This window comes from Callionymus lyra, chromosome 15 (genome assembly GCF_982586985.1).
Source record: "Callionymus lyra chromosome 15, fCalLyr1.hap1.1, whole genome shotgun sequence".
Taxonomy (NCBI): domain Eukaryota; kingdom Metazoa; phylum Chordata; class Actinopteri; order Syngnathiformes; family Callionymidae; genus Callionymus; species Callionymus lyra.
Window position 1 is genome coordinate 13746558 of NC_141832.1, and position 27894 is coordinate 13774451.

Here is a 27894-nt window from a genome sequence, read left to right on the forward strand (position 1 = left end):
AATCTCACATAAGGACAGGACAAATAATTGTCATAAAACATAAAAATCAAAGCTTAAAATGATGGCAACACTTTTGGTTGCTACGTTGTTTGTGATGCTAGCTGTTCTCCAGAGTAACCAACAATGCTAGTTTATGACCCATTATTGTTCATTTAATCTTCTAGCACTTTATGATTGAATACACAACACAAAAGAACATTAATTTGAATTCTTTTGATAAAAAATAAATAAAGGCAAAGTCAAGTTAAATATTTTCCCTTTTTTATTACACAACGTGGCTTTTTAAGTGACACCAAGACATTTATAGTGTGATTGAAAATATTTTTTATCCAGTTATTGCCCTCTTTAAATTGATGTTGTGATTGTAACCACCAAGTAAAAATAACAATTCATCGCTGGAAAATCATATTGGAGGGTTTGTGTCTTTCTCGTTGTGAAATCATCTATTGCTGTTTTTTTTGGGAAGAAGTGGTTTCAGTCCTTTGAAGAAAAGTGTCGACCGTCGTGTTCTCGTCTTCCATGCAAGGTTATAATATTGCTAACATTGTGGATACATTGACCTGCTTATACTTGAAATGTTGCAGCCATTTGTCGATGAGTTCAAGTCATCCGCGAGTACAAAACCATCGCCTCTGTGGTGGGTAGACAGGTGGTCATAATGTTCTGGCAGACTGGAATATGGGGAGTTACATTTGAAACACTTTCCCGAAGGTGAAGAAGCGTCTCAACGGTCGTCACTGTTTGTTCGCTCAACTGCTCCAAGTCGCTCTTAAACATGTTTGTGATCATTGTTCAGACCGATGGCGGTCAGTGAACGCACCACGAATTATATATTGACAAATTAAACTTTTCATTCAAGTCTTTATTTTTGATCTGAGTATCGCAGTGCTGCGTTTGATTGCTAACAGTTAGCAACTAGCTTTAGCATTGTTTTAAAAGTGTATTTTTCTTTCTCATTTTAGGCAAAGCTCAAAATCAATATAAATTTCTATTTCTATTTTTTATTTTAACAAATGTAATTTCTACGTGTGTTTAGGAGCAGAGGAATAAATGCTAACAGTTAGCATGTGGCTTCTATGTGTATATAATAGTGTTTTTTTTTAAACATATTTTTTGATAAATCATCTCTTTACAGGACACATTGTTTTTAACATACAATCAACACAAAAATCCAAATAGTAGTGTTTAGCTGCAGAGGCAAGAATGCTAACTGTTAGCGTCTAGCTTATTTGTGCTTCTTAATCGTGAATTCTTTTTCGTGCTTCTTCTTTAACAGATAATTGTTATTAAACATAAAACAGTAGCTTATAACACATTCAAAAGTATCAGATGTACAGATGCTAATAGTTAGCGTCTAGCCTTTCTGTATTTTTAATCGATAAATTAGGAAAAAAATATAAAAGAAAATACATTCTTTCCAAAAAAACTTCATTATTAAACGGTCAATCAAAACTAATAATAAATTACAATTTAAATTACATGTTTTAAGCGATAGAAGTTATTGACTGGAAATTGAACTATCAGCCGCATGAACGCTAACAGTTAGCATCACTAGCACCTGAGATAAATAAGGAATAAATGACGATTGTAAACCGATCACGTGACCTCCGGGATGTGTGCGAGGAAAGCTAGCGGAGCGACCTGGAAACGCTGAGGTCAGACAGTGACGACCGTTAGCATGACGTCGACGTCGCTACACGAACAAGAGACGGCGTTTGACGACATAGAATTCACATTTACTCAAGTGGCCTTTGACCCTGAAAAAAGTGGACGATTGCACCATGTGACTCACCTCGGACCCTGACGTGACCGGAGCCTACAAAAAAAAACACCAGCAGGGGGCGATTGTCTGGTCTGGCGGAGGCAGTCGCAGCATAAGGACGGGGAGTCGATGAGAAGCGAGAGGTTCGTGGCGTTTTTCTGATCATTCAAGACGTCACCAACATTTGGGATATTTTTTGCATAACATTCAGTGTTTGTTTTTTAAAAACAAAAAAAACATCAAAACCAAAGAGTCATTGATCGAGTGAAACCTGTGAGCGACTCCTCGGATTAGCTCTTCCGGAAAGTGAAAATATCCCTCGTTTTGGAGCCTTTCTTGGCCTCCGGGGGCGGCGTGGGGGTGAGACTGGGCGACGAGGGCTGAGGGGTGGAGGTGCCTCCATAGGGGCAGCTCTCCGAGTCCGTGTGCTCCCCGGAACACTCCACGGCCGGGATGTAGCGACTGTCCCACATCCCCGGACCGCAGAGTTTACAGAGGTCGTGCAGGCTGCAGGGGATCCTGGGCAGCAGGCGGAACTGGTAGAGCAAGCTGCGGGCCTGCAGGGGGTCGGAAACAAATGTGTTGGTGACTGATGAACGTTCGGAAAATTGAGCTCATACTTTTTAGCCAAATACAAAACGGCTTCAAATTCTGTTTTTGGTACGTATTTCTATTCCTAGACATATAATCTGGCTCACATTGATTCATATATAAACTCATTTTTAACAGATTTAACATTTTGAAGATAAATGGTTATTGAAAAACATTTCTAAATTAAAATAAATCCTCAGCACTAGCTTTATACGTTTGAATCTTTTGTTTTAAAAAGACACAAATATGGAATTTTTTAGGATCGTAATGAATAAAACATTAGACCATGTTCCAGTTTTTCTTTTTCTTTTTAATATTGTTCATTCTGTAGTCACTTACCCTTATCTTCCACCAGTATACTTCCTTTTATCTTATGTTATACCTTTTTCAAAATGAAAAAAAGTGAGAGTTTGTTTTGTTTCTGTGATTTCATTTTTCAAGACTTCTCTATGATATTTCAAAGGTAATTTATAAGGCTTTAAAGCAGCAATAGGTAACATTCTAACCATATCTTTTTGGATAATTTGCAGGAGTGTGTACTGTCAAGAATCTGGCGATACAATACATATCACGATACAGGGGCAACGATACGATATATAGTGATACTGTAGTAGCAAGGAAATATGTGTCGTATTATCGAGTACTTGACTCTGGTGTTGCAGAATTTACAGACCACATGACTCTTGATGAAGTCGTAACTACTTTCATTTGTTTTCAAACCAAAATATGTCCAAACATCAGCTTTAAAAAGGTGCTGGAGCCGACTGAATCCTCTCGTCCTCAGTCATTGCCGGTATCCCACAGGAACTTAGGGTTCCTCTAGATAGGAGGTAATGACTGCTGCCATCTAGCGACAGAGAATTTAAACTGCAAACCATACAAGAAATATAATAAAAAAGTAAATTGATTTGAAGGCAAAAAACATAATAATATGTATATATTTCTTAAAGGATACAGTCCTGTTAAATAACGGTATCTGAAAAAATATATATCGATATTTTCTAAACTATCTGCAGTGAATGATTTATGGAAATCTCAAGCTATTATTTTGACAATGATCTTGACTGACACCACTTTGCTTGGCCCCCCTGAGAGTCATCATGTGACCCCTAAACTGCAAATGCACTGGCTACAGAGATTCCACGACAATGCAGTTACACTTTGACGACACCAGGGGGAGCCAGAAACAACGTGTTAACACTTACATATTGCCGATTTAAATTCAAATTAAACCCTGGGGGAAGCATCGCTTCGAGAAGCTGCGCGGTGATAAACCAGTACCTTGCGTAGCACCAGCTCCCCGTTCATGTGCATAGAGAGGTTGCTGAAGTGCTGCAGCATCTGGTCGGTGGCGAGCTGCTGGTCCGTCACGTCCTCCCCGTACAGAACGATGATGGACACGCACAGGAAGAGGTGAAAGTAGTCCGTCTGCGAAAAAATTCAACCCGAACACCGAGGAAACATATTAGACGAGTATGGAACGACAGATTAAGACGGGATTAAAGGGGATTAGGCATTAAAAACTACTGTCACTTTTGCCGCCGCTTTTGTTGCTCGGCGGCAACTCGGAGACTCCGACGGCTAATTTTCACCTTTAAATGCTAAGCTGGCAAATTAAAAAAAACGGTTTTGAGTGCAGAAAACATCTACAAAGTTTTGTCAGTTTGAATTTTGCAAATCTACCAAAACATTTACTTATTTACACACTTTTAAAATTGATTTAAAAATATTTAATAAACTACAGCCTTTAAAGCCACAGAAGAAGAAAAAACTGAGAGTAAAAATATGATTTGCCAGATATTTTATACAAAAGAACTCGAGTGTATGTTTTAATTCAATTTTTTAAAGGATCGTAATGAATAACCAAATATTAAACTTTTATTTGATTCTCAACACATTTTTTACCTGAACTGATAAGAAAAAGCAACTGTTTTTATAATTAACCACAACTATATTATATATTTACAGTAAAAAAAATGTTTATTTTCAGCTTTTAGTGCCATTTTTAGCTGGTGTGGTAGGACTGAGCAGCATGGGTGGACTCCTACTAAGATATCATCACTTTCCAACTTATTTTCTAATTTAAATCGTCGAAAAAAAACCCCTCAACATTGCGTATGAGGTGCCATTCCTCTCACCGACCCTCTCGGTAACGGTGACCTGACCAGCTCCACTAATGCTTTGCCGCCCAGCCTTCCAATCACAGCTGTTGATTGCTTTTGACATATCAACATATAATTTAAATACAGTATTGTAGCGACCAATCAGGGGTCACTACGTAGAGCAGTGTGTAAGAAAGGCATCATGGGAGTTCCCCATTTGGTCGTCGCAGTGTGAAAAATTCAATTAATTGTGTATTTTCTCTTCCTTAAGTGTTATTCTGTTAAAACAGATCCTTCATATTCCAGCGGTTCCTAGTTTATTGCAGGGCTTAAGATCTGAAAACCTCCCGTTTTGAACGGAATCCAGTTTATTTGAACTTTCAAAGTCAACTAAGACGGATTTAATTTAACATTTATATCACAAGTCTCATTCTGGAGCCACGACACCATTCAAATTTTGATCTGCAAGGTTTGAATTTTGCAAGTTCCCCTCCCTGACCTGGTAGTGAGCCCAGCACGCCTCCCACATGCGCAGGGCGTCGGTGTCGGGGAACTCTCGCTTGAAGCAGAGCAGGATCCAGCGGTGGCAGAAGAGCAGCTGGAGTCCGTCCTCCCCGAGCCGGGTCAGGTGCTGGTGGAAGTCGGGCAGCATGAGCCGCAGCAGCTCTCGCAGGAACATCTGCCAGAACAGACCCCGTCGGTTCAGAGTTCGTCGTAAAAATCGATCTCTTGGAAAAAAAAAGAAAAAAGTACCAGCTGCCTCTCCATGTCTTCGTCGCGGGGCGAGCTGATGAAGATGGTGTTCTCCATGAGGCCCACGAAGCACCAGAAGGTGTCGCTCTCGTCCTGGATCTCGCTGAGCAGCGGGGCCACCAGGTCCGACATGCCTTGGCAGTATCCCATGTCCGGGTTGAAGACCGCATAGTTGAGGAGGATCCGCCTGAAGAGCACACCAAAAGTCACACCACAAACATCTGCTTTTTTTTTTTTAAACATAATGCCCAGCAAACACCACTCCGGCGGTTGCTATGCCAACTCCTCCGGTAACCAGGGAGGAGAAATTAATGATCTCTCTGTATTCCCCACACGGATGCTGCTTTTAAGAAATCCTCTTACAAGTTCTGCTGCATATTCAAGCCGCGGCGGAGCAGGCGAGGGCAACAACAGCAGGGTTTTGATTGGAAATGATGAAATATTCAAACAAAAGAATAAAGACAATCATAGACTTGTAGATTCCAAAATGATTTTTTTTTTTAAACTTTCATTCGTTTACAAAAATAAAAATGTGTATTAAAATATTAAATATCAATATTTAATCAGGTGCTAGTGAACCGTTTCAGGCGATCTAGATTTCTAATCGATTACAGGTTTTATTTGTAGGTTAAAATACAAATATTTTTTGTAAATAGTTGAATGATCAATTTTAATACAGAACAAAAACTCTAGTTACAAAAACACACACTAACTGTTAGCGTTAATCCCTCTACTATTTTAATTTCTAATCGATTACAAGATCTATTGTTAAATTGGAATTATATGTCCTGTAAGTAGATGAATTGTCAATAATATACCAAAGAAAAAAAATTTTTAAAACAGAGAAGCTAGATGCTAACTGTTAGCATTGATCCCTCTGCTATTTGAATTTCTAATTACAAGTTTTAGTTGTAAATCAAACAACAATCAACATTTTTTTTTCTCAAAATAGTTGAATTTTCAATAATAATACTTAAAAAACATTGTAAAAAAAATATATAAAATAAAACTGTTAATAAATGAATTATCAATTATATACCGAAAGAACACCATAAAACAAAACAAAAAGCTAGATGTTAACATTCCAACCTCTGCTGCTAAACAAACCAAGTTGGAAAATTGTAATTGATTATAGGTTAAATAACAATTATGGGTTCTTCATTTAGCTCAATAAATTCCATTTAATAGCATCAGTATGTGCTACTATTACCGTCTGAAAGGAGTTTTGTTTTGAAAAAATATGTTTTTTTCCTGAAGTAACAATAGCAGGTGACTCTTTATAAAGATGATGGTTTTATTCAAGTAAACTCAAAAAAGAAACCTATAAACTAGTACAAAATGAGTGAAAGACAAACTATATATTACTTATTTGTTGCTGTGTGTTTGGATGCTCCTACTGTCAAGTTCCAAGAAATTATTTGAGCTTACAATCCCTCTCAGTAACGGTGACCTGAACAGCTCCCGCTTTGCCGCCCAGCCAACCAAACGCAGCTATCTACTACTTTTGCCACATCAACATATCATTTAAATACAGTATTGTAGGGACCAATCAGGCGTCACTAAATGGAGCCGTGAAAAAAAAAGGCATCATGGGAGGTCCCCATTTTGTTGGCACGCCAAGTAAGGCGGGTGTAAGTTCTTCTACAACAACATTGGCATTATATTCATGATAAAACCATTTGGGGGCCAATGTTCTTCATTGTGTTTAAATATGTAGTACCGACTATTTTCAGTGGGTGGAGGCCCCGGGGAAGACCCAGAAAACACTGGTTGAGATGCGCAGAAACATATGTTAAAATAAATGGTTTCATACTCTTTCATTTTAACATTAAAGGTTGTTGTTTTTGTTCGGTTTCTGGGGTGTAACTTCCCCTATAGAAGCCCGGCTGAGTATGAGAGGAGATATCTCGACAAACATGAGAGCGGCTAAACTAATATGCTGTTTAAAAACCCTCAGCTCCTCGTTTAGTGGAAGCCATTAGCTCTGAGCATACATCAAAAAGTGCTCGGGCAGCTTAGTCGGAGTCAATAAAGCATGAAACTCATTTGCGTCTCCCGCAGGACTCGGAATATGGAATGAGAGGCGAGGGGGAGGCGGGGGGAGGCGGGGGGAGGCGGGGGGAGGTTGGGGGGTGGGGAGGACGAACCTCATGATCTCCACGTTGGGGTTGTTCTCTCCCCGGAAGAAGTCGTTGCTCCGGTCGGTCCGGACCACGTCCTTGTCCACGGTGAACTGGACCTTCCTCCAGAAGTCGCTCTGCTGCTCGGGGCTCATGGACAACCTGCAGGCGACATCAGAAACAAAATGTTTGTCGTAACGTTCATCTCTCCGTAGAGGAACCCAATCCAATCCTAATGTCCCGGCCCTCGGTGAGAACTTCTAATAAGCCGGAGCGATTTCATTAGAGTTGTTTGTTTTTGCTCGTGGGCCCCGGCAGGAATAGTGACGGAACACCTGATGCAATGTCGCGCAAGCGCTTAGTTTCACCACGAGGTGTTTGTGTCGCTCGGATCTCCCTCGACCGCCGAGATATTTATTCAGAGAGTCTCTCTGGAGGACCGTCTGACGCTGATGCGGCTCACGAAGGCGATTCTTATTTTGTTGAAGGCATTTTCTCCGACAGTTAGAGCCGAATAAATATATGCGTTTAGTTTATAATCTTGACTTAACTAGTCGAGTTACCATTACATCGTCATTTAAATATCATTAATGATCTTTATTACTTAAATATATCTGAGATTCTCATTATTATTATCACCAGATGAAAAAAAAACAGTAAGAAAAATGACTTTAATATTAATAAAAAGCCTTAAATAATATAAAATAGTATGGTAGTATCATTTGAAACGTCAAAAATATATATTTTTAAAGGCGCTATATAAATAAATATTACTTACTTACTTACATTATGTGTATTTTTTATATTATTTTAATTTTCAATGGTCAAATTAAATTCCAGAGAAAAAAGGGACTTAAATTATAACTATTATTTCTTGCATAAGTTGTTTCCCCCTAAAAAACATTTTGTCTATAAAAAATGTTTTAAATGTTAAACTTACCATTTTTAAGTTACCACTAAATCATGATTTAACGCTCAATGGTTTTAACCCTTGTGTTATCGCAGGTCTGAAAACAAATATAAATAAAATGTATAAGAAAATTACAGATATCAATAATAATGCTGAAAAACATTGTTAAAAAAACAAAGAAGTAGCTACATGCTAACTGTTATCGATTCAGAATTCAGCGGAGGCATGAATGCTAACAACTTCTAATCATATGTTAAATTTAATTATCAATCATGTACTAAAAACACTATTAATTAGGAATAATAATAATACGCAATAAAACATTGTTTAAAAAAACAAAACAAAGAAGCTATATGCTAACTGTTAGCATTCAAGCCTCCGCTATTTCAATTTTGAATAGATAACAAGTTTAAACCGTACGTTAAATTAGAATTATGTGTCCTGTAAATGATGAATTATCAATTATATTCCAACAAGACACCATTAAAAAAAAAAATGCTAACTGTTAGCATTCCGGCCTGTGCTGCTAAACAATTCAATTTGGAATTTTCATATTGATTATAAGTTAAATAACAATTACTGGAACTTAATTGATCTCAATAAATCCCATTTTATGGCATAGTAAAACAAATGTAAACTAATAAGACAATTATAGAAATATATATTTACAAGAAACTGAGAGATAAAGTGTCTTCATATCAAAAGAAATACACTTAAAAAGGACACATGAAAAGACTCAATTTAAGTTAAAAATATATGATTTAAAGTTTTATATTGAAGAATTAAAAACAAAAGAGAGGTAACTGGGCCGCAACAAATCACTCAAAGGGCCGCATATGGCTCCTAAGCCACATTTGAATCCATTCTATGGACTTATCGGAGACTTTTCGGACGGATCGATGGAGTAAAGTACTTTAAAAACCATGAGACTCCAGGGACGCGGAGCAAAGATCAAGTTCCTCTAATGATGGACCTTTGAGAGTCGCTCGTAATGAGTCGACGCACTCGTAGTCATGTCATGTTTCACTGACAAACAACAACAACACACGTGGTTTGTTGTGCGACTGAATGTGTGACATCACGTCTCACGTTTCAATTTATATCGAGTGACAACATACACAAAGTTTGGTCAAAACAATGGAATAGTGAAATAAATAATGAATAAAAGATACAATTTTGAATAAAAATAAAATAAAAAACTTTGGTTACAAGGAAAAGAAAATAACATTTTATTTATTGTTTCATTTAACTGAGGAGAAAATACACAAAATTCAGTAAAAACTATGGAATAGGGAAATAAATAATGAATAAAAAGGTTATATTTTTTTCTAATAAAAAGTATATATTTTCTTTTTCCGTTTTTATGGGAAAAAGAAGGAAGTGACGATTAAAGAGTCCCAATTAAAATATATATTTTTTAATATATTATTATCTTTTCTTTTTTTTTTTAAAGTATTTTAAAATATAACTGAAAAAAAGGAAAAAAAAACACAAAAGGAAATATAAAATCAGGTTAAAAATCACATTTTTCTAAATATATATATTTTAAGTATAATTAAAAAAAGGGAAAAAAACACAAACAGGAAAAATAAAATCAGGTTAAAAATCATATTTTATTTTTAAAAACGTATTTTAAAGTTTAATTGAAATAAATAGGGAAGAAAACACAAAAGCAAAAATAAAATCAGGTTAAAAATCACATTTTATTTTTTATATATTTTTTAAAACGTGTTTTAAAGTATAATTGATATAAAAAGGGAAGAAAACACAAAAGGAAAAATAAAATCGGGTTAAAAATCATATTTTTCTACATATACTGTATATATTTTTAAGTATAATTAAAAAAAAGGGAAAATGAACAAAAAGGAAAAATAAAAGCAGGCTAAAAATCATATTTTTCTAAATATATATATATTTTAAGTATAATTAAAAAAAAAAGGGAAAATAATTAAAAAGGAAAATTAATAATCAGGTTAAAATCATGTTTTTAAAAATGTATTTTAAAGTATAATAATAAAAAAAAAAAAAGTGTAAATAGTCCCAAAAGAAAAAAGAATTTAAACTAGTAAACAAGTACAACATCATTTTTAGTACTATGTTTATGTATTAATGTCGATAAAAATACTTAAAAGTCTCAGATGTCATCATCCGGGTGAAAACCAGAAGCAGCTCCAGAAATGTTTCTACCAAAAATACCGTCTTCTCTCTCCAGGTGAGTAATCAAAACACGACCTTCCAAAAAAAACGGTGACCTTTAACAAAACCTAGCGCGACTGACATTTTTAGCTCCGCCCACGAGACCCCCGGCGTCTCACCTGCGCTCCTGGACGTCGCGGTAGTCGCTTCGCTTCTGCCGCCTCCAGGCCTCGCGCTCCTGCGACGTGGAGTCGTAGCTGTAGTAGTGCAGCAGGAAGGGCCACACCTCGCCGCGGATGCACGGGTCCACGCCGCCGAAGAAGATGGCCTGGATTCCGAAGATAGGTTTTTTGGTTGGCGAGCAAGGGGGGCGCCGGGGAGTCGTACCTTGCGCAGCTTGTACTCCTCCTCCACCTGGCCGCCGTGGTTGAGGTGACGCAGCCAGGTGGTGACGTCCAGACGCCGGTACAGTCGTTCCTCCGGGTGAGTCTCGGCCGACGGCAGCAGAGGCCTCTGGATGGAGAACTGCATGCAGGACTTCTCGTCCGACACCTGGAGGAACATTAAAAAGTGTTTTTAGTCGTTTTTAGTCGTTCCCATATTTAGTCAGCGATACACTAGTTAGTTTAGTCATCGAAGAGTCTAGTTTAGTCTCTTAATACTAGTGTAAAAAAACAGTTTGTAATAGTCTTTCAAAACTACTCGACTACTTTCTAAAGCTGTTAATGTCCCATTAATCTTGTAGAAGCTTTTTAATGGGGGCGACATCATAAGGTCCAGGGTATGGGGGCACAAAAAAACCCCCCATGAAAATGAATAAAAAAGTCCTATTTTTAAAATAAAATATAAACAATCTATTACGACATACCGAGTAAGTGAAATTTCCTGAATTTGGGGGGCCAAAAGACCCCCTTGAAATTTCAAAAAACTTTCAATTTTCATCAAATTTAAACCAAACCATATATAGCTAATGCCAATTAATAGATTTTTAAGATTTTCAGGTCATTTTGTTCATTTTAAAGGTGGGGTTGAATGGGGGCAGAAGACCCCCCATGACAATTCAAGTAGGTCCAATTTTAAAAGAATTAAAAACTTTATTATTAAGTAGGTTCAGGGTAATGTACATCATTTCAGCTCCATTTGTTAATTGTAAGGGGGCAGAAAGACCCCCCTGACCATTTAAATACTTGAAAAAATTGTGGACCACTGACCTCACAGTCAAGGTCTTGGGTGGGAGGACAACTTGAGCAGGTTAATTGTAAGGGGGCGCAGGGGGAGCGTAAGACCCCCCCGAAAATTAAAATAGGTCCAATATTGATTAAATTTCAAACCATCTATAGTACATACTGTACCAAGTAAATGACAGACTTTGTTTTGGTTTTTCATTCTCATTTCATGGGTTTTAGTTCATGTCACATGACCAGAAGTGCAAGCAGACCTGGTCCTTCAGGTGAGTCTCTCTGCAGCATTTCCACTTCTGGAAGACCTCGGCCATCTTGTCCAGGCCGGCGTGGTGGAAGTGGAGGATTTTGTACTGGCTCTCTCTGCTGGCGATGACCAGCTGACCACTGGTGCAGGCTTCATCACTGCAACCACATTCACACGTCACTCCTTTTCTTCTCGCTTTTCCTTCGTCCGAAAACTCACTCAAAAACATCCAAAAACCTTCGTACTGCTCGACTGTAACGTCCATCTTGTAATGAAGCTCCAACATTAGGAATTGTTCAGACGAAGTCCAAGGAGGTATTTAGATGTTTTTAAGTGTCTTTTTTGGGACCATGAAGGCATCACTACTACTCTAGGGTTCAAAGTTCAATGTTAATTCATTTCTTAAATATATATACTCTTTACTACTGAACTACGAACTAAACTAGCTCATTTCAAAACTATTGAACTGAACTTTGAACTAGTTCATTGTTTTAGTGGTGAACCTTAGAAAATGTTGAACTATGAACTGAACTAGTTCATATTAAAACCATTGAACTGAACTTTAAACTAGGTCATTCTTTGAGCGATGAACCTTAGAACATTTTGAATTATGAACTGAACTAGTGCATTTTAAAACTTTTGAACTAGGTCATTCTTTGAGCGGTGAACCTAAGACATTTTTTAATTATGAACTATGAACTGAACTAGTTCATATTAAAACCATTGAACTGAACTTTAAACTAGGTCATTCTTTGAGCGATGAACCTTAGAACATTTTGAATTATGAACTGAACTAGTGCATTTTAAAACTTTTGAACTAGGTCATTCTTTGAGCGGTGAACCTAAGACATTTTTTAATTATGAACTATGAACTGAACTTGTTCATTTAAAATCTATCAAACTGAACTTTGAACTAGTTCATTCTTTGAGCGGTGAACCTTAGAACATTTTTAATTATGAACTAAACTAGTTAATTTTAATACTAATTAACTGAACTTCAAACTAGTTCATTCTTTGAGTGGTGAACTTTAGAAAATGTGGAATTATGAACTAAACTAATTAATTTTAAAACTATTGATCTAAACTTTGAACTAGTTCATTCTTTGAGCGGTGATTCTTAGAAAATGTTGAACTACGAACTACACTAGTTCATTTTAAAACTATTGATCCGAACTTTAAACTAGTTCATTCTTTGAGCGGTGAACTTTAGGACATTTTAAATTATGGCACTATGAACTAGTTCAAACTGGTTTGAATAATTTTCACTTGTCACTTTATGGTCCTTCCTGTAACGATAAACAAGCTACGGTCGACCCCCGAACCCTGACCTGAAGAAGAGTCGTAGGGACCTCATGTGACCCAGGTCCACCCTGAAGACGCCGCACAACTGCTCCAGGGCCAGAACCTTCTGCTGCTCCTCCCAGCGCGCCCCCTGAGACTGGCTGCTGCTGCTGCTCTCCAGGCTGGAGGCCGAACTCACCGACTCCTCGCACAGGTCCCTGAAGGCGACACGAGGAAGATGATGCTTCGCACAAAGTGGTGGGTTGTGTCTCGACCGCTGATAATCGCGGGGGTTAATCCACGCATTTCTGCGCTGCCCCCTCGTTCCGGGTCTCGGCGAGGTTCCTCCGGCAGAATGAGAGGAATGCACGGAGGCTTCTGAGGACACACTTGGACAACAACACACACACACACACACACACACACACACACACACACAAATCACACTTGATTCTCCCGGCTCTGAAACCTGAGCTCCTGGTTCTCCTGCCGCTCGGACGCAAGCGTGTAAACATGGCTGGACTGACACACACACTCTCACACACACACACACACACACACCGTGTCTAATGAGCACGATACACTCGAGAACACACCCCGAGACTCGCCAGTGCTGAGAAACAGAGCGACCCCGACACGCGTTAAACCCGCTGACATTCGAGACGAGCGTCTCCGAATCAGCTATTTAGGATCGTCACCTCCAGCGTCACACGATCCTTCACAGTTTTTGCTGCCGTCCACAATTCTAATGGCTTGCTCAGAGGCGGCGACTTCATGGAAGCCAACGGACCTCAAGAGCCCCGGATACAAAACCTGGGTTTTGGAGGTTCAAACTGTACAGGAAGTGACGGTGGACAGTTGCTAGAACCGCACCTGGTTCTTCAGTGGATACTAGAAATCATGTAGAACATAACCACGCCCACTCTGCCGTGATTGGTCAAGCATTGAGGGTTGTCACTGCACGTTATCGATCCGGGAGTCTCCACCTCCAAGGGACTCTTTGAATAAACAAAGCGGGACAGGATTACAGCTGGCCATTATTACGTCATAATTGACTCCACTCTTGTAACCTCTCGTTCGCCCAGAACACAGTCCAACTTATAAAACAATACTAGTAATAAGCAGAGGGAGACAGAAACAAACATGTTCAATCTTTAGTAGTGACGCTTTAATTTCTCCATTTTTCAATATTTTCTAGAGGAAAATATTTATAATGCCTTTTATAGAGTCTTTAAGAAATGTTGATTCGGGTTTAAACATATTCTGACTGTAATTTAGGATGTTAAACTCAACTTTTAAAAAAAGCAAGTGATGGCCTCCCACCACAAGATGGCACTGTTTTCCTAAATGTGAACTAGAATGACGGGTAAAAGACACTTAAACTAACAGACGGGTCATCTTTTCTTTGCATTACTTTAGGGGTCCAACAGGCACCAGACGCCATCCGAGCATAGTTGAATCTTTTACTACAGAACGAGCCAAGGAGGGTCTCGGACCCGGAAGTGACGCCGAGTGTTGCAAACGTCATGGATTAAAGTGAAAACCCAACTTTTCAGACTCACATGTTTCAAATGTTCAAGTCTTCCTCTCCAAGATGCAGTAAGTCCGTCACCATGTTTTGAACTTATTACTTTATAAAGTTCGTCTGAAATCTGGGCGAACAAGAGGTTACGAGAGCGGAGTCCATTATGATTTGATAATGGCTTCACTCCTCCAGCCAGCTGTAACCGTGCCTAGCTTTGTTTATACAACAACTCACTTGGAGGTGGTAACTTCCTGGATTGATGACACACGGTGACAAACCTCAATGCTTGACCAATCACAGCAGAGTGGGCGTGGTTACTATAAACAAGATTTCATATCCAGAAAAACAGTGTTTTCAATAGGGGGGGATTAAGATCATTTTCTTATGTCAATATTTAAATAAAAAGAGAGTTTTGTACAAACACACACTGATGATACAATAGAGTCACACATGACGACAACACACTTGTACCAACACTTCAGTTGAACTAGGCAGTGAAAGAAAAGATTAAAAGGGCAAACGAGTGCAGCCATTAACGGAGCGAGAACACGATGTAAACAAGCTGTTTTGTAGTCTGCCCGGCGCGTCCCAGCAGGCCGGGGACAGATTAAAACTGCCCCGAGGCCCTGACGCGACACCTTTTTCCACATATACGAGGCGGACCCACCAGGGAACAAACCGGGTCACTCTTGGAAGGACCCGACGCTGAAGGCTTCGGCTAATCTCTGCGGTTCAAACTGAGATGCAAGTGTTCATAACAAACGTGTTTCGGTCAAACTCCTGCACAAAAATGTTTCTTTAGGTCAGTGTTTGACTCGACAACGTCTCATTGTCTGGGAAATGTTATGGAGAAAAACAACTTAAAATTAATCTCTATATATTTAAACATCACAATGTTTTTTTTAACGATACCATATTCAGGAGCACTGTATTAATATTTAAAAATTCTATATATATATTTTTTAATTTACCAATTAGAACCAAACTATGTCCAAACATCTGCTTTAGAATCTGCTGGAGTCGACTGTATCCTCTCGTCCTCAGTTATCATCAGAATTCCATTGTTACTGTAACAGCGGAGGAAGCAACAATTGCTGCCATCTAACACAAAAATGAACAAAAAGCAGTAAAAAATTGACTTGTTAACTGTAACGCAACACTTCATTGAAACAGTGTGTTATAGTGTGTTAATGGTTTACATTTCAATTACAAATATTGTGCAAATTTTCACCGTGTTTGTTCATTTTTGTGTCCAGTACAACATCTTGTTGCTTGATGGCAGCAGACATTACATTCTCCGCGGGCAAAGGAACCATTCAATTCCAGGTGATGACTGGGGGCGAGAGGATACAGTATAGTCTCCGCGGGCAAAGGAACCATTCAATTCCAGGTGATGACTGGGGGCGAGAGGATACAGTATAGTCTCCGCGGGAAAAGGAACCATTCAATTCCAGGTGATGACTGGGGGCGAGAGGATACAGTATAGTCTCCGCGGGCAAAGGAACCATTCAATTCCAGGTGATGACTGGGGGCGAGAGGATACAGTATAGTCCAGCATCTTTTAAAGCTTTTTTTTATTTATAAAATTAGTTATACATTTATAAATATGGACACTTTGCTGTTGAACATCGATACAAAAAAAGATATTAAAGTGTATCAACAGTGTTGGCCTCCAACCGCTAGATGGCAGTGTTTACCAATTATTTTTATTATTTTTTTTCAACAAGCAGGCTCCAAAATTTACATTTTATCTTGAATTTTTGCTAGTTAAACAATGAATATGAAAACTGTTTTTTTTGACAAATTATTGATAAAAATGTGTGTAACTTCCTGCCAGCAATGATTTCATATACTCTTCCATTCAGATGAACCTATTCCGATCGCCCTTCCCCTCCTTCCCTTCCCCTCCTTCCCTTCCCCTCCGTCCTCGCGGCCCTTCTCACTCCCCGTGATTCCAAGTGACATGTTTCCAGCTCGCGGCCTCTTAACGGTGTCAATTAAAAGCGAGGGAAGAGAAAGAGGAAACCGAGTGAGTTCCACAGTTTTGGCTGCAGCTCCTCGGCCTCTCCAGGCTTCTAATCCAGAGACCTGACATGCAGCCCAGCCAACAACCCCGGGACGCTGGGAATCAAAGGACTTCCCACAGACTTCAGGGAGAGGAGGAGGAGGAAAAGAAGAAGAAAGGGGGATGTTTGAGAGGAATCTTTCTGAAAGACACTCGGAAAGTCTTGAAGTATGAGAAGCAGCGCGGAATTAAAATAAAGTGGAAAAATGACTGCGAAACTTAAACCTGAATAAAAAAATCCAAATAAATAATACTAATGGTTAAGAGATTTCATTAAATAAGTTTAAATCTTGTTTACAGTTGCTGAGAAAAGTCTTAACACTTTAAAAAACAATGATTTACAACTTCAGGGAGTGAAAAAGGGCAGTGAAAAAAGAAAAAAGTTGTGTTTAATTACATTAGAAAGAAGGTTATTGTATTAAAACAATTATACACACTGAACTAACCTGTTACAATTATTACAAACATCCCATAATAAATGAAACCCATTTGATTTTGTCACTGCACTTTAATGTGTTAAAAACATTCATTATTGCTAATCATTTAATAATTTGCAACCATAATTATATACATGGTTAAAGCAGAATCACGTGATACAAGTAAAAACAAAGATCTATATGAAAAAGTCTAAAAAATAAATGATGAATTTTCAATAAAACGACTTCATGTTGATCTAAAAAAAAGGAAATTCTTTATTACATGAGAAATAAACTAGAAAAAAGATGGAAAGTTGCGAGACGATAAGGATTTTGTCTCGTTTAAACCAAAAAATAAAACATTAAAAAAGTCTCTTAAACGCCCTTGAAAGGGTATGAAATGAAGCAGAGAGCCATCATGTGGTCGACAACGGAATGACAACCCAAATGCCCTCCATTAGTTAATCATGGCGCCACCTTGTGGCAGAATATAACGACTAGAGCAAGTACAGAACTAATGTTTAAATGTTTTAAAGTCGGGAGATTAGTAGGAAGGATTGTAAACGCTTTTTTATTACGAGTTTAAAGTCATATTTAATACTTTTATTACGAGATTAAAGTCTTACAAAATACTTCATTATAAGATTAAAGTTATACAAAATATTTTAAAACGGGATTAAAATCGTATGCAAAATCTTCATTACAAGATTAAAGTTGTTCAAAATACCTATATACGAGACTAAAGTTTTAAAAAATATCTTAATACGAGATTGAAGTCGTAAAAAAAATACCTTATTACGAAATTGAAGTCGTACAAAATACCTTATTACGAGATCAAAGTTGTACAAAATACCTGATTACGTGATAAAAGTCGTTCAAAATATCTTATTACGAGACAAGAGTTGTACAAAATACCTTATTACGAGATAAAAGTTGTGAAAAAATACCCTATTACGAGATTAAAGTCGTTCAGAATACTTTATTACGAGATAAAAGTTGTGAAAAAATACCCTATTAAGAGATTAAAGTCGTTCAGAATACTTTATTACGAGATTAAAGTTGTAGAAAATACCTTAATAAAAGATTAAAGTCATACTAAATACCTTAATAGGCGATTGAAGTTGTAGAAAATACCTGATTCAGAGATTAAAGTCTTAAAAATTACTTTATTACGAGATAAAAGTGGTGCAAAATACATTATTACAAGATTAAAGTTGTAGAAAACACCTTATTACAAGATTAAAGTCGTACAAAATAGTTCATTACAAGATTAAAGTAGTTAGAAAAAACTTGTCCAAGTTGCTGATTTCATAGTCACAGTGTTTTTATAGGACTTATACGAATTTAATCTTGTAGTAAAATATTTTGTACGACTTTAATCTCGTAACAAATGCATTTTATACGACTTTAATCTAATGATTGTATATTAAAGTTGACGGTGAATAGCTGCAACAGAAATGTGGCCTAAATAATAAAAACTACAGTATAAAAATGTAAATGTAATAAAGTTACACCAACATGCAAAACTACAGTATCAAAGTGTAAATGTAATAATGTTACACCGACATACAAAACTACAGTATAAAAGTGTGAATGCAATAAAGTTACACCGACATACAAAACTACAGTATAAAAGTGTGAATGTAATAATGTTACACCGACATACAAAACTACAGTATAAAAATGTAAATGTAATAAAGTTACACCAACATGCAAAACTACAGAATCAAAGTGTAAATGTAATAATGTTACACCGACATACAAAACTACAGTATAAAAGTGTGAATGCAATAAAGTTACACCGACATACAAAACTACAGTATAAAAGTGTGAATGTAATAATGTTACACCGACATACAAAACTACAGTATAAGGTAAGGTAAGGCAAGTATAAAAGTGTATATAGATAAACTAAATGTAAGAAAGTGACAGTGAGATAAAACTACAGTATAAAAGTGTAAATAGATAAACTAAATGTGATAAAGTAACACTGACATAAAACTACAGTAAAAAAGTGTAAATAGATAAACTAAATGTGATAAAGTAACACTGACATAAAACTACAGTAAAAAAGTGTAAATAGATAAACTAAATGTGATAAAGTAACACTGATAACAAACTACAGTACAAAATTGTAAATAGATAAACTAAATGTAATAAAGTGACACTGACATAAAACTACAGTACAAAAGTGTAACTAGATAAACTAAATGTAATAAAGTGACACTGACATAAAACTACAGTATAAAAGTGTAACTAGATAAACTAAATGTAATAAAGTGACACTGACATAAAACTACAGTATAAAAGTGTAAATAGATAGATAAACTAAATGTAAGAAAGTAACGCTGACATAAAACTACAGTATAAAAGTGTAAATAGATAGATAAACTAAATGTAAGAAAGTAACACTGACATAAAACTACAGTATAAAAGTGTAAATAGATAAACTAAATGTAAGAAAGTAACACTGACATAAAACTACAGTATAAAAGTGTAAATAGATAGATAAACTAAATGTAAGAAAGTAACACTGACATAAAACTACAGTATAAAAGTGTAAATAGATAAACTAAATGTAATAAAGTGACACTAACATAAAACTACAGTATAAAAGTGTAAATAGATAAACTAAATGTAATAAAGTGACACTGACATAAAACTACAGTATAAAAGTGTAAATAGATAGATAAACTAAATGTAAGAAAGTAACGCTGACATAAAACTACAGTATAAAAGTGTAAATAGATAGATAAACTAAATGTAAGAAAGTAACACTGACATAAAACTACAGTATAAAAGTGTAAATAGATAAACTAAATGTAAGAAAGTAACACTGACATAAAACTACAGTATAAAAGTGTAAATAGATAGATAAACTAAATGTAAGAAAGTAACACTGACATAAAACTACAGTATAAAAGTGTAAATAGATAAACTAAATGTAATAAAGTGACACTAACATAAAACTACAGTATAAAAGTGTAAATAGATAAACTAAATGTAATAAAGTGACACTGACATAAAACTACAGTATAAAAGTGTAAATAGATAGATAAACTAAATGTAATAAAGTAACACTGACATAAAACTACAGTATAAAAGTGTAAATAGATAGATAAACTAAATGTAAGAAAGTAACACTGACATAAAACTACAGTATAAAAGTGTAAATAGATAGATAAACTAAATGTAAGAAAGTAACACTGACATAAAACTACAGTATAAAAGTGTAAATAGATAGATAAACTAAATGTAAGAAAGTAACACTGACATAAAACTACAGTATAAAAGTGTAAATAGATAAACTAAATGTAATAAAGTGACACTAACATAAAACTACAGTATAAAAGTGTAAATAGATAAACTAAATGTAATAAAGTGACACTAACATAAAACTACAGTATAAAAGTGTAAATAGATAGATAAACTAAATGTAAGAAAGTAACACTGACATAAAACTACAGTATAAAAGTGTAAATAGATAGATAAACTAAATGTAAGAAAGTAACACTGACATAAAACTACAGTATAAAAGTGTAAATAGATAGATAAACTAAATGTTAGAAAGTAACACTGACATAAAACTACAGTATAAAAGTGTAAATAGATAAACTAAATGTAATAAAGTGACACTGACATAAAACTACAGTATAAAAGTGTAACTAGATAAACTAAATGTAATAAAGTGACACTGACATAAAACTACAGTATAAAAGTGTAAATAGATAAACTAAATGTAATAAAGTAACACTGACATAAAACTACAGTATAAAAGTGTAACTAGATAAACTAAATGTAATAAAGTGACACTGGCATAAAACTACAGTATAAAAGTGTAAATAGATAGATAAACTAAATGTAAGAAAGTAACACTGACATAAAACTACAGTACAAAAGTGTAAATAGATAAACTAAATGTAATAAAGTGACACCGACATAAAACTACAGTACAAAAGTGTAAATAGATAAACTAAATGTAATAAAGCGACACTGACATAAAACTACAGTACAAAAGTGTAACTAGATAAACTAAATGTAATAAAGTGACACTGACATAAAACTACAGTATAAAAGTGTAAATAGATAAACTAAATGTAATAAATTGACACTGACATAAAACTACAGTATAAAAGTGTAACTAGGAAAACTAAATGTAATAAAGTGACACTGACATAAAACTACAGTATAAAAGTGTAAATAGATAGATAAACTAAATGTAAGAAAGTAACACTGACATAAAACTACAGTATAAAAGTGTAATTAGATAAACTAAATGTGATAAAGTGACACTGACATAAAACTACAGTATAAAAGTGAAAATAGATAAAGTAAATGTAAGAAAGTGACAGTGAGATAAACCTACAGTATAAAAGTGTAAATAGATAAACTAAATGTAATAAAGTAACAATAACATAAAACTACAGTACAAAAGTGTAAATAGATAAACTAAATGTAATAAAGTAACACTGACATAAAACTACAGTATAAAAGTGTAAATAGATAAACTAAATGTAATAAAGTGACACTGATATAAAACTACAGTACAAACGTGTAAATAGATAAACTAAATGTAATAAAGTGACACTGACATAAAACTACAGTATAAAAGTGTAAATAGATAGATAAACTAAATGTAAGAAAGTGACACCGACATAAAACTACAGTATAAAAGTGTAAATAGATAAACTAAATGTAAGAAAGTAACACTGACATAAAACTACAGTATAAAAGTGTAAATAGATAGATAAACTAAATGTAAGAAAGTAACACTGACATAAAACTACAGTATAAAAGTGTAAATAGATAGATAAACTAAATGTAAGAAAGTAACACTGACATAAAACTACAGTATAAAAGTGTAAATAGATAGATAAACTAAATGTAAGAAAGTAACACTGACATAAAACTACAGTATAAAAGTGTAAATAGATAGATAAACTAAATGTAAGAAAGTAACACTGACATAAAACTACAGTATAAAAGTGTAAATAGATAAACTAAATGTAATAAAGTGACACTAACATAAAACTACAGTATAAAAGTGTAAATAGATAAACTAAATGTAATAAAGTGACACTAACATAAAACTACAGTATAAAAGTGTAAATAGATAGATAAACTAAATGTAAGAAAGTAACACTGACATAAAACTACAGTATAAAAGTGTAAATAGATAGATAAACTAAATGTAAGAAAGTAACACTGACATAAAACTACAGTATAAAAGTGTAAATAGATAGATAAACTAAATGTTAGAAAGTAACACTGACATAAAACTACAGTATAAAAGTGTAAATAGATAAACTAAATGTAATAAAGTGACACTGACATAAAACTACAGTATAAAAGTGTAACTAGATAAACTAAATGTAATAAAGTGACACTGACATAAAACTACAGTATAAAAGTGTAAATAGATAAACTAAATGTAATAAAGTAACACTGACATAAAACTACAGTACAAAAGTGTAAATAGATAGATAAACTAAATGTAATAAAGTGACACCGACATAAAACTACAGTACAAAAGTGTAAATAGATAAACTAAATGTAATAAAGCGACACTGACATAAAACTACAGTACAAAAGTGTAACTAGATAAACTAAATGTAATAAAGTGACACTGACATAAAACTACAGTATAAAAGTGTAAATAGATAAACTAAATGTAATAAATTGACACTGACATAAAACTACAGTATAAAAGTGTAACTAGGAAAACTAAATGTAATAAAGTGACACTGACATAAAACTACAGTATAAAAGTGTAAATAGATAGATAAACTAAATGTAAGAAAGTGACACTGACATAAAACTACAGTATAAAAGTGAAAATAGATAAAGTAAATGTAAGAAAGTGACAGTGAGATAAACCTACAGTATAAAAGTGTAAATAGATAAACTAAATGTAATAAAGTAACAATAACATAAAACTACAGTACAAAAGTGTAAATAGATAAACTAAATGTAATAAAGTAACACTGACATAAAACTACAGTATAAAAGTGTAAATAGATAAACTAAATGTAATAAAGTGACACTGATATAAAACTACAGTACAAACGTGTAAATAGATAAACTAAATGTAATAAAGTGACACTGACATAAAACTACAGTATAAAAGTGTAAATAGATAGATAAACTAAATGTAAGAAAGTGACACCGACATAAAACTACAGTATAAAAGTGTAAATAGATAAACTAAATGTAAGAAAGTAACACTGACATAAAACTACAGTATAAAAGTGTAAATAGATAGATAAACTAAATGTAAGAAAGTAACACTGACATAAAACTACAGTATAAAAGTGTAAATAGATAGATAAACTAAATGTAAGAAAGTAACACTGACATAAAACTACATTCCAAAAGTGTAAATAGATAGATAAACTAAATGTAAGAAAGTAACACTGATATAAAACTACAGTACAAAAGTGTAAATAGATAAACTAAATGTGATAAAGTGACACTGACATAAAACTACAGTATAAAAGTGAAAATTGATAAAGTAAATGTAAGAAAGTGACAGTGAGATAAAACTACAGTATAAAAGTGTAAATAGATAAACTAAATGTAATAAAGTAACAATGACATAAAACTACAGTATAAAAGCGTAAATAGATAAACTAAATGTAATAAAGTGACATTGACATAAAACTACAGTACAAAAGTGTAAATAGATAAACTAAATGTGATAAAGTGACACTGACATAAAACTACAGTATAAAAGTGAAAATAGATAAAGTAAATGTAATAAAGCGACACTGACCGGCTGTCGTTGTCCAGGAAGACGGAGCTGCTCTCACAGAGCGCCTCGCTGACCGGCGACAGGCAGAACGGCGAAGAGAACGTGTCCGAGTCCGACCCCATGGTGCTGTCCCGGCTCACTTCGTCCGACAGCTCGCAAGAGCCCTCGTCGGCCTCGTCGCCCGCCGACGCCGGCGCCGGCTGCGAGGCCGTGACGTCCAGGATCAGAGCGGTCGGGTTGCATCTCTCGTCGTCCTCGTCTTCCTCGGTGACCGGACGCGAGCGAGGTCTGAGGAGAGAGACGGAGACGCTCGTTGTTTTTCCTTCGCTTCTGGAGTCGAACCGGCTTCACCTTCGGCCGCGGCGCCGGGCGTTCCTGCGAACGGGCGAGCTCTCGGGCGTGATGTAGCGCAGCGCCTCCTCGTCCTGCCTCTGGATCCTGGAGTTGGGCACCCAGGTGAGGATCAGAGTGGTTCCCAGGCTCTCGTCCTTCTCCGTGTGGACACAGAGGTAACCTGCAGGGGGCGCAAATGGCTGTTTTTTTAACCATTTTAAAATACATATTATGTTTTACCTCCAATAATATTTCACCACCTCAGACGTAGTCCTGTTTTAAATTAATATATTTATTTGCTTTACTACAAAACTTGTCATAAAATGTTGAAAATAATATAATAAAATACTTATGACTCTAAAATATGTAGTATGTGTTCTGAAAGACTCCAGCTAACACTGTTAGCCACTAGCTAAGCTAGCATTTGTTGTAACCAGTTTAAAAATCTATATTATAACTATATTTTTTACAAATTTTAACTAACTATAGTTTTAGATAAAGGTTCAACTGTTATTACAGTTATAAAAACAACATAATAAAACCGTTTCTCTATTATTATGTGTTACAAGTGACTTATAAATACATAATATAAAAAAACTTCTTGTTTTTCCCCCCAAAAAAAACAATATAAAAATAATAATAAAGAAATCAAAGTAATAAATAACAATTTAAACACAATTTTAAGTCACTAAGAACTTGTGGACCAGACACTAGAGACAGTTCCTTTAGAGTCATGTTTTTCTTAATCACTCGTTGTTTGTAGTAATTCTAGTTGTGTTTGCAGTAGTAACTGCCGTACACGTGAAAGATCGCACTAACAAACCATCTGTAAACATCGCTCTGACCTATTCAAACAATTTTCAACTGTATTCAAACCATTTTCAACTATAATCAAACAATTTTCAAATGTATTCAAACCATTTTCAACTATAATCAAACAATTTTCAACTATAATCAAACAACTTTCAACTATAATCCAACAATTTTCAACTATAATCCAACAATTTTCAACTATAATCAAACAATTATCAACTATAATCAAACAATTATCAACTATAATCAAACAATTATCAACTATAATCAAACAATTTTCAACTATAATCAAACAATTTTCAACAATAATCAAACAATTATCAACTATAATCAAACAATTATCAACTATAATCAAACAATTATCAACTGTATTCAAACCATTTTCAACTATAATCAAACAACTTTCAACAATAATCAAACAATTTTCAACTATAATCAAACAATTTTAAACTATAATCAAACAATTTTCAACAATAATCAAACAATTATCAACTATAATCAAACAATTTTCAACTATAATCAAACAATTTTCAACTATAATCAAACAATTTTCAACTATAATCAAACAATTTAACTATAATCAAACAATTTTCAACTATAATCAAACAATTTTCAACAATAATCAAACAATTATCAACTATAATCAAACAATTTTCAACTATAATCAAACAATTTTCAACTATAATCAAACAATTTTCAACTATAATCAAACAATTATCAACTATAATCAAACAATTTTCAACTATAATCAAACAACTTTCAACTATAATCAAACAATTATCAACTATAATCAAACAATTTTAACTATAATCAAACAACTTTCAACTATAATCAAACAATTATCAACTATAATCAAACAATTATCAACTATAATCAAACAATTATCAACTATAATCAAACAACTTTCAACTATAATCAAACAATTATCAACTATAATCAAACAATTTCCAACTATAATCAAACAATTTGATCAAACTGTAAGCGTGGCTCTGACCTGGATGATGCTCGGCGAGGCCGGCCAGTGGCTCCGCTGGATGAACGCAGACATTATTCTTGGAGAAGATGATCTCGCCGTCCAGACCGGAGCGCAGCGCCGAGCACGCTAGTCCGGGGTTGAAGGTCAGGAGGTCGGAGGCCTTGGATGAAGCGCGTCGCAGGAGCCGACCCAGAGACATCTCAGCCGCCTGGACACGGGGCCCATCCTCTGAGGGAGGAAGAAGAAGAAGAAGAACAGATGGAGATTTAAAAAAAAAAGAAAAAAAGACATCCTGGTTAATGTTTGAAGGTGGAAGCGAGACTCGCCCACGACACGTGTGCTCGTCTGTACTGCGGCCTCGGACTCGTGCCAACGGTTTTATCACTCGTCCGGACTGACGGACACATTCCGTCCTCGTGACTCCGTGTCGCTCGACTGCAGCCTCGCCTTCGGTCAACAACACCACGACGGATCCGTACACAAGACGAGCAAACACCACCTCAACCGTCAAGAGTCTACTCCGAGTGCATCACGGACGACTGAGCTCAACGTTTAGAGGCGTCTGCTTACATCGGCGTTTACGAGCACGGGTGTGAGAACGTCAATCATAAGGTATCAAAGGATATATGTGTAGTATTGTCGAGTACTTAACTCTGGTGTTGCAGAATTTACAGACCACATGACTCTTGATGAAGTCGTAACTGCTTTCATTTGTTTTCAACCGAAAATATGACCAAACAACAGCTTTAAAAGAGTCCACTGTATCCTCTCGTCCTCAGTCATTGCTGGAATCCCGTTGGATTTCGATGTTTCTTGAGCTGCCAAGGACATAAAGAGTTCTTGAAGTACTTTCAAGAGTGTTTGCATCCTCTCGTCCCCAGTCATCACCAGGATCTCGATGGACTCGATTTTTCCCTGTGGCTGCGCACGATATAATGACTGCTGCCATCTAGTGGCTGGAAGTTGAATCGCAACTCAAAATAAAAAACATTTAAATTGTAAATAAAATCGAATTATTTTATTTTACACACACTTTATTAAACTATAATTGGTCTATCGATATATGAATTGATATATTTAACTATAATTAATCCACCTCTGAAATATCGACTAATAAGTATGTGGCAAGAATCTGTCTTTACGATACGATATATCGTGATACTGTAGTAACAAGGATAACTTTGTAGTATTGTTTCGAGTACTTGACTCTGGTGTTGCAGAATTTACAGACCACATGACTCTTGACAAAGTCATAACTGCCTTCATTTGTTTTGAAACCTAAATATGTCCAAACATCAGATTTAAAAGCTGCTGGAGTGGACTGTATCCTCTCGTCCTCAGTCATCGACGAGACCTCGCAGGATTCCGTCTTTCCTTTAGCTGCGGAGGACGCAACGAGCAGCCGGAAGTTTAATTGCAACGTCAGCGGTTAAAAGAAAAAAAAATTCCCATGAGATCCCGGCGATGACTGAGGACAAGAGGATACAGTCGACTCCAGCAGCTTTTAAAGCTGATGTTTGGACATATCTTGGTTTGAAAACAACTTAAAGCAGTTACAACTTCGTCAAGAGTCACGTGGTCTGTAAAAACACCAGAGTCAAGTACTCGACAATACTACAAATATATACTCGTTACTACAGTATCACAATATATACTTGTATCGGCAGATTCGCGACAATACACATCTCTATCTATTAGCACAGCTTTATGATCGATGTCCTTCACTCACTCATGAACAAGACCACAAGAACCACAAACGTTCGCCTCCGGCAAGTATATTCCAGCGTCGAAGAACTTCGGAGGAGCTGATCCTCATCAGGAGGTTCAAAATCAACCCAGTGAGATCAACCTCCTGCTCGACATCAGGAGCATCTAATCCGTTCGCTTGTTTGAAGCCGATAAATAAATGCCACGATGTCGTTTATCTACGGA

The 27894-nt window shown here is 35.5% G+C and overlaps 1 protein-coding gene across 1 annotated transcript; it reads right to left on the reverse strand.

Moving 5' to 3' along the window:
• Positions 1 to 244: 244 nt before the first annotated feature.
• Positions 245 to 27801, reverse strand: tbc1d16 (TBC1 domain family, member 16). Its single transcript, XM_087809545.1, has 13 exons — positions 27692 to 27801; positions 25981 to 26190; positions 24192 to 24354; positions 23862 to 24128; positions 13131 to 13301; positions 11813 to 11960; positions 10762 to 10926; positions 10554 to 10702; positions 7356 to 7490; positions 5209 to 5395; positions 4955 to 5134; positions 3635 to 3781; positions 245 to 2319 (listed from the first exon to the last, which is right to left on the reverse strand). The coding sequence occupies exons 1-13, from the start codon at positions 27693 to 27695 to the stop codon at positions 2053 to 2055; spliced, it is 2193 nt and encodes a 730-aa protein (XP_087665671.1). The 5' UTR covers positions 27696 to 27801; the 3' UTR covers positions 245 to 2052.
• Positions 27802 to 27894: the final 93 nt, after the last annotated feature.

Bases quoted from the DNA above. Each gene is read 5' to 3' on its own strand.
- tbc1d16 (XM_087809545.1), bottom strand. The intron at 7,491-10,553 runs GTGAGACGCCGG...TGTCGCCTGCAG, and splicing joins CGCGACGTCCAGGAGCGCAG to GTTGTCCATGAGCCCCGAGC. The intron at 2,320-3,634 runs GTACTGGTTTAT...GACCCCCTGCAG, and splicing joins GGGAGCTGGTGCTACGCAAG to GCCCGCAGCTTGCTCTACCA.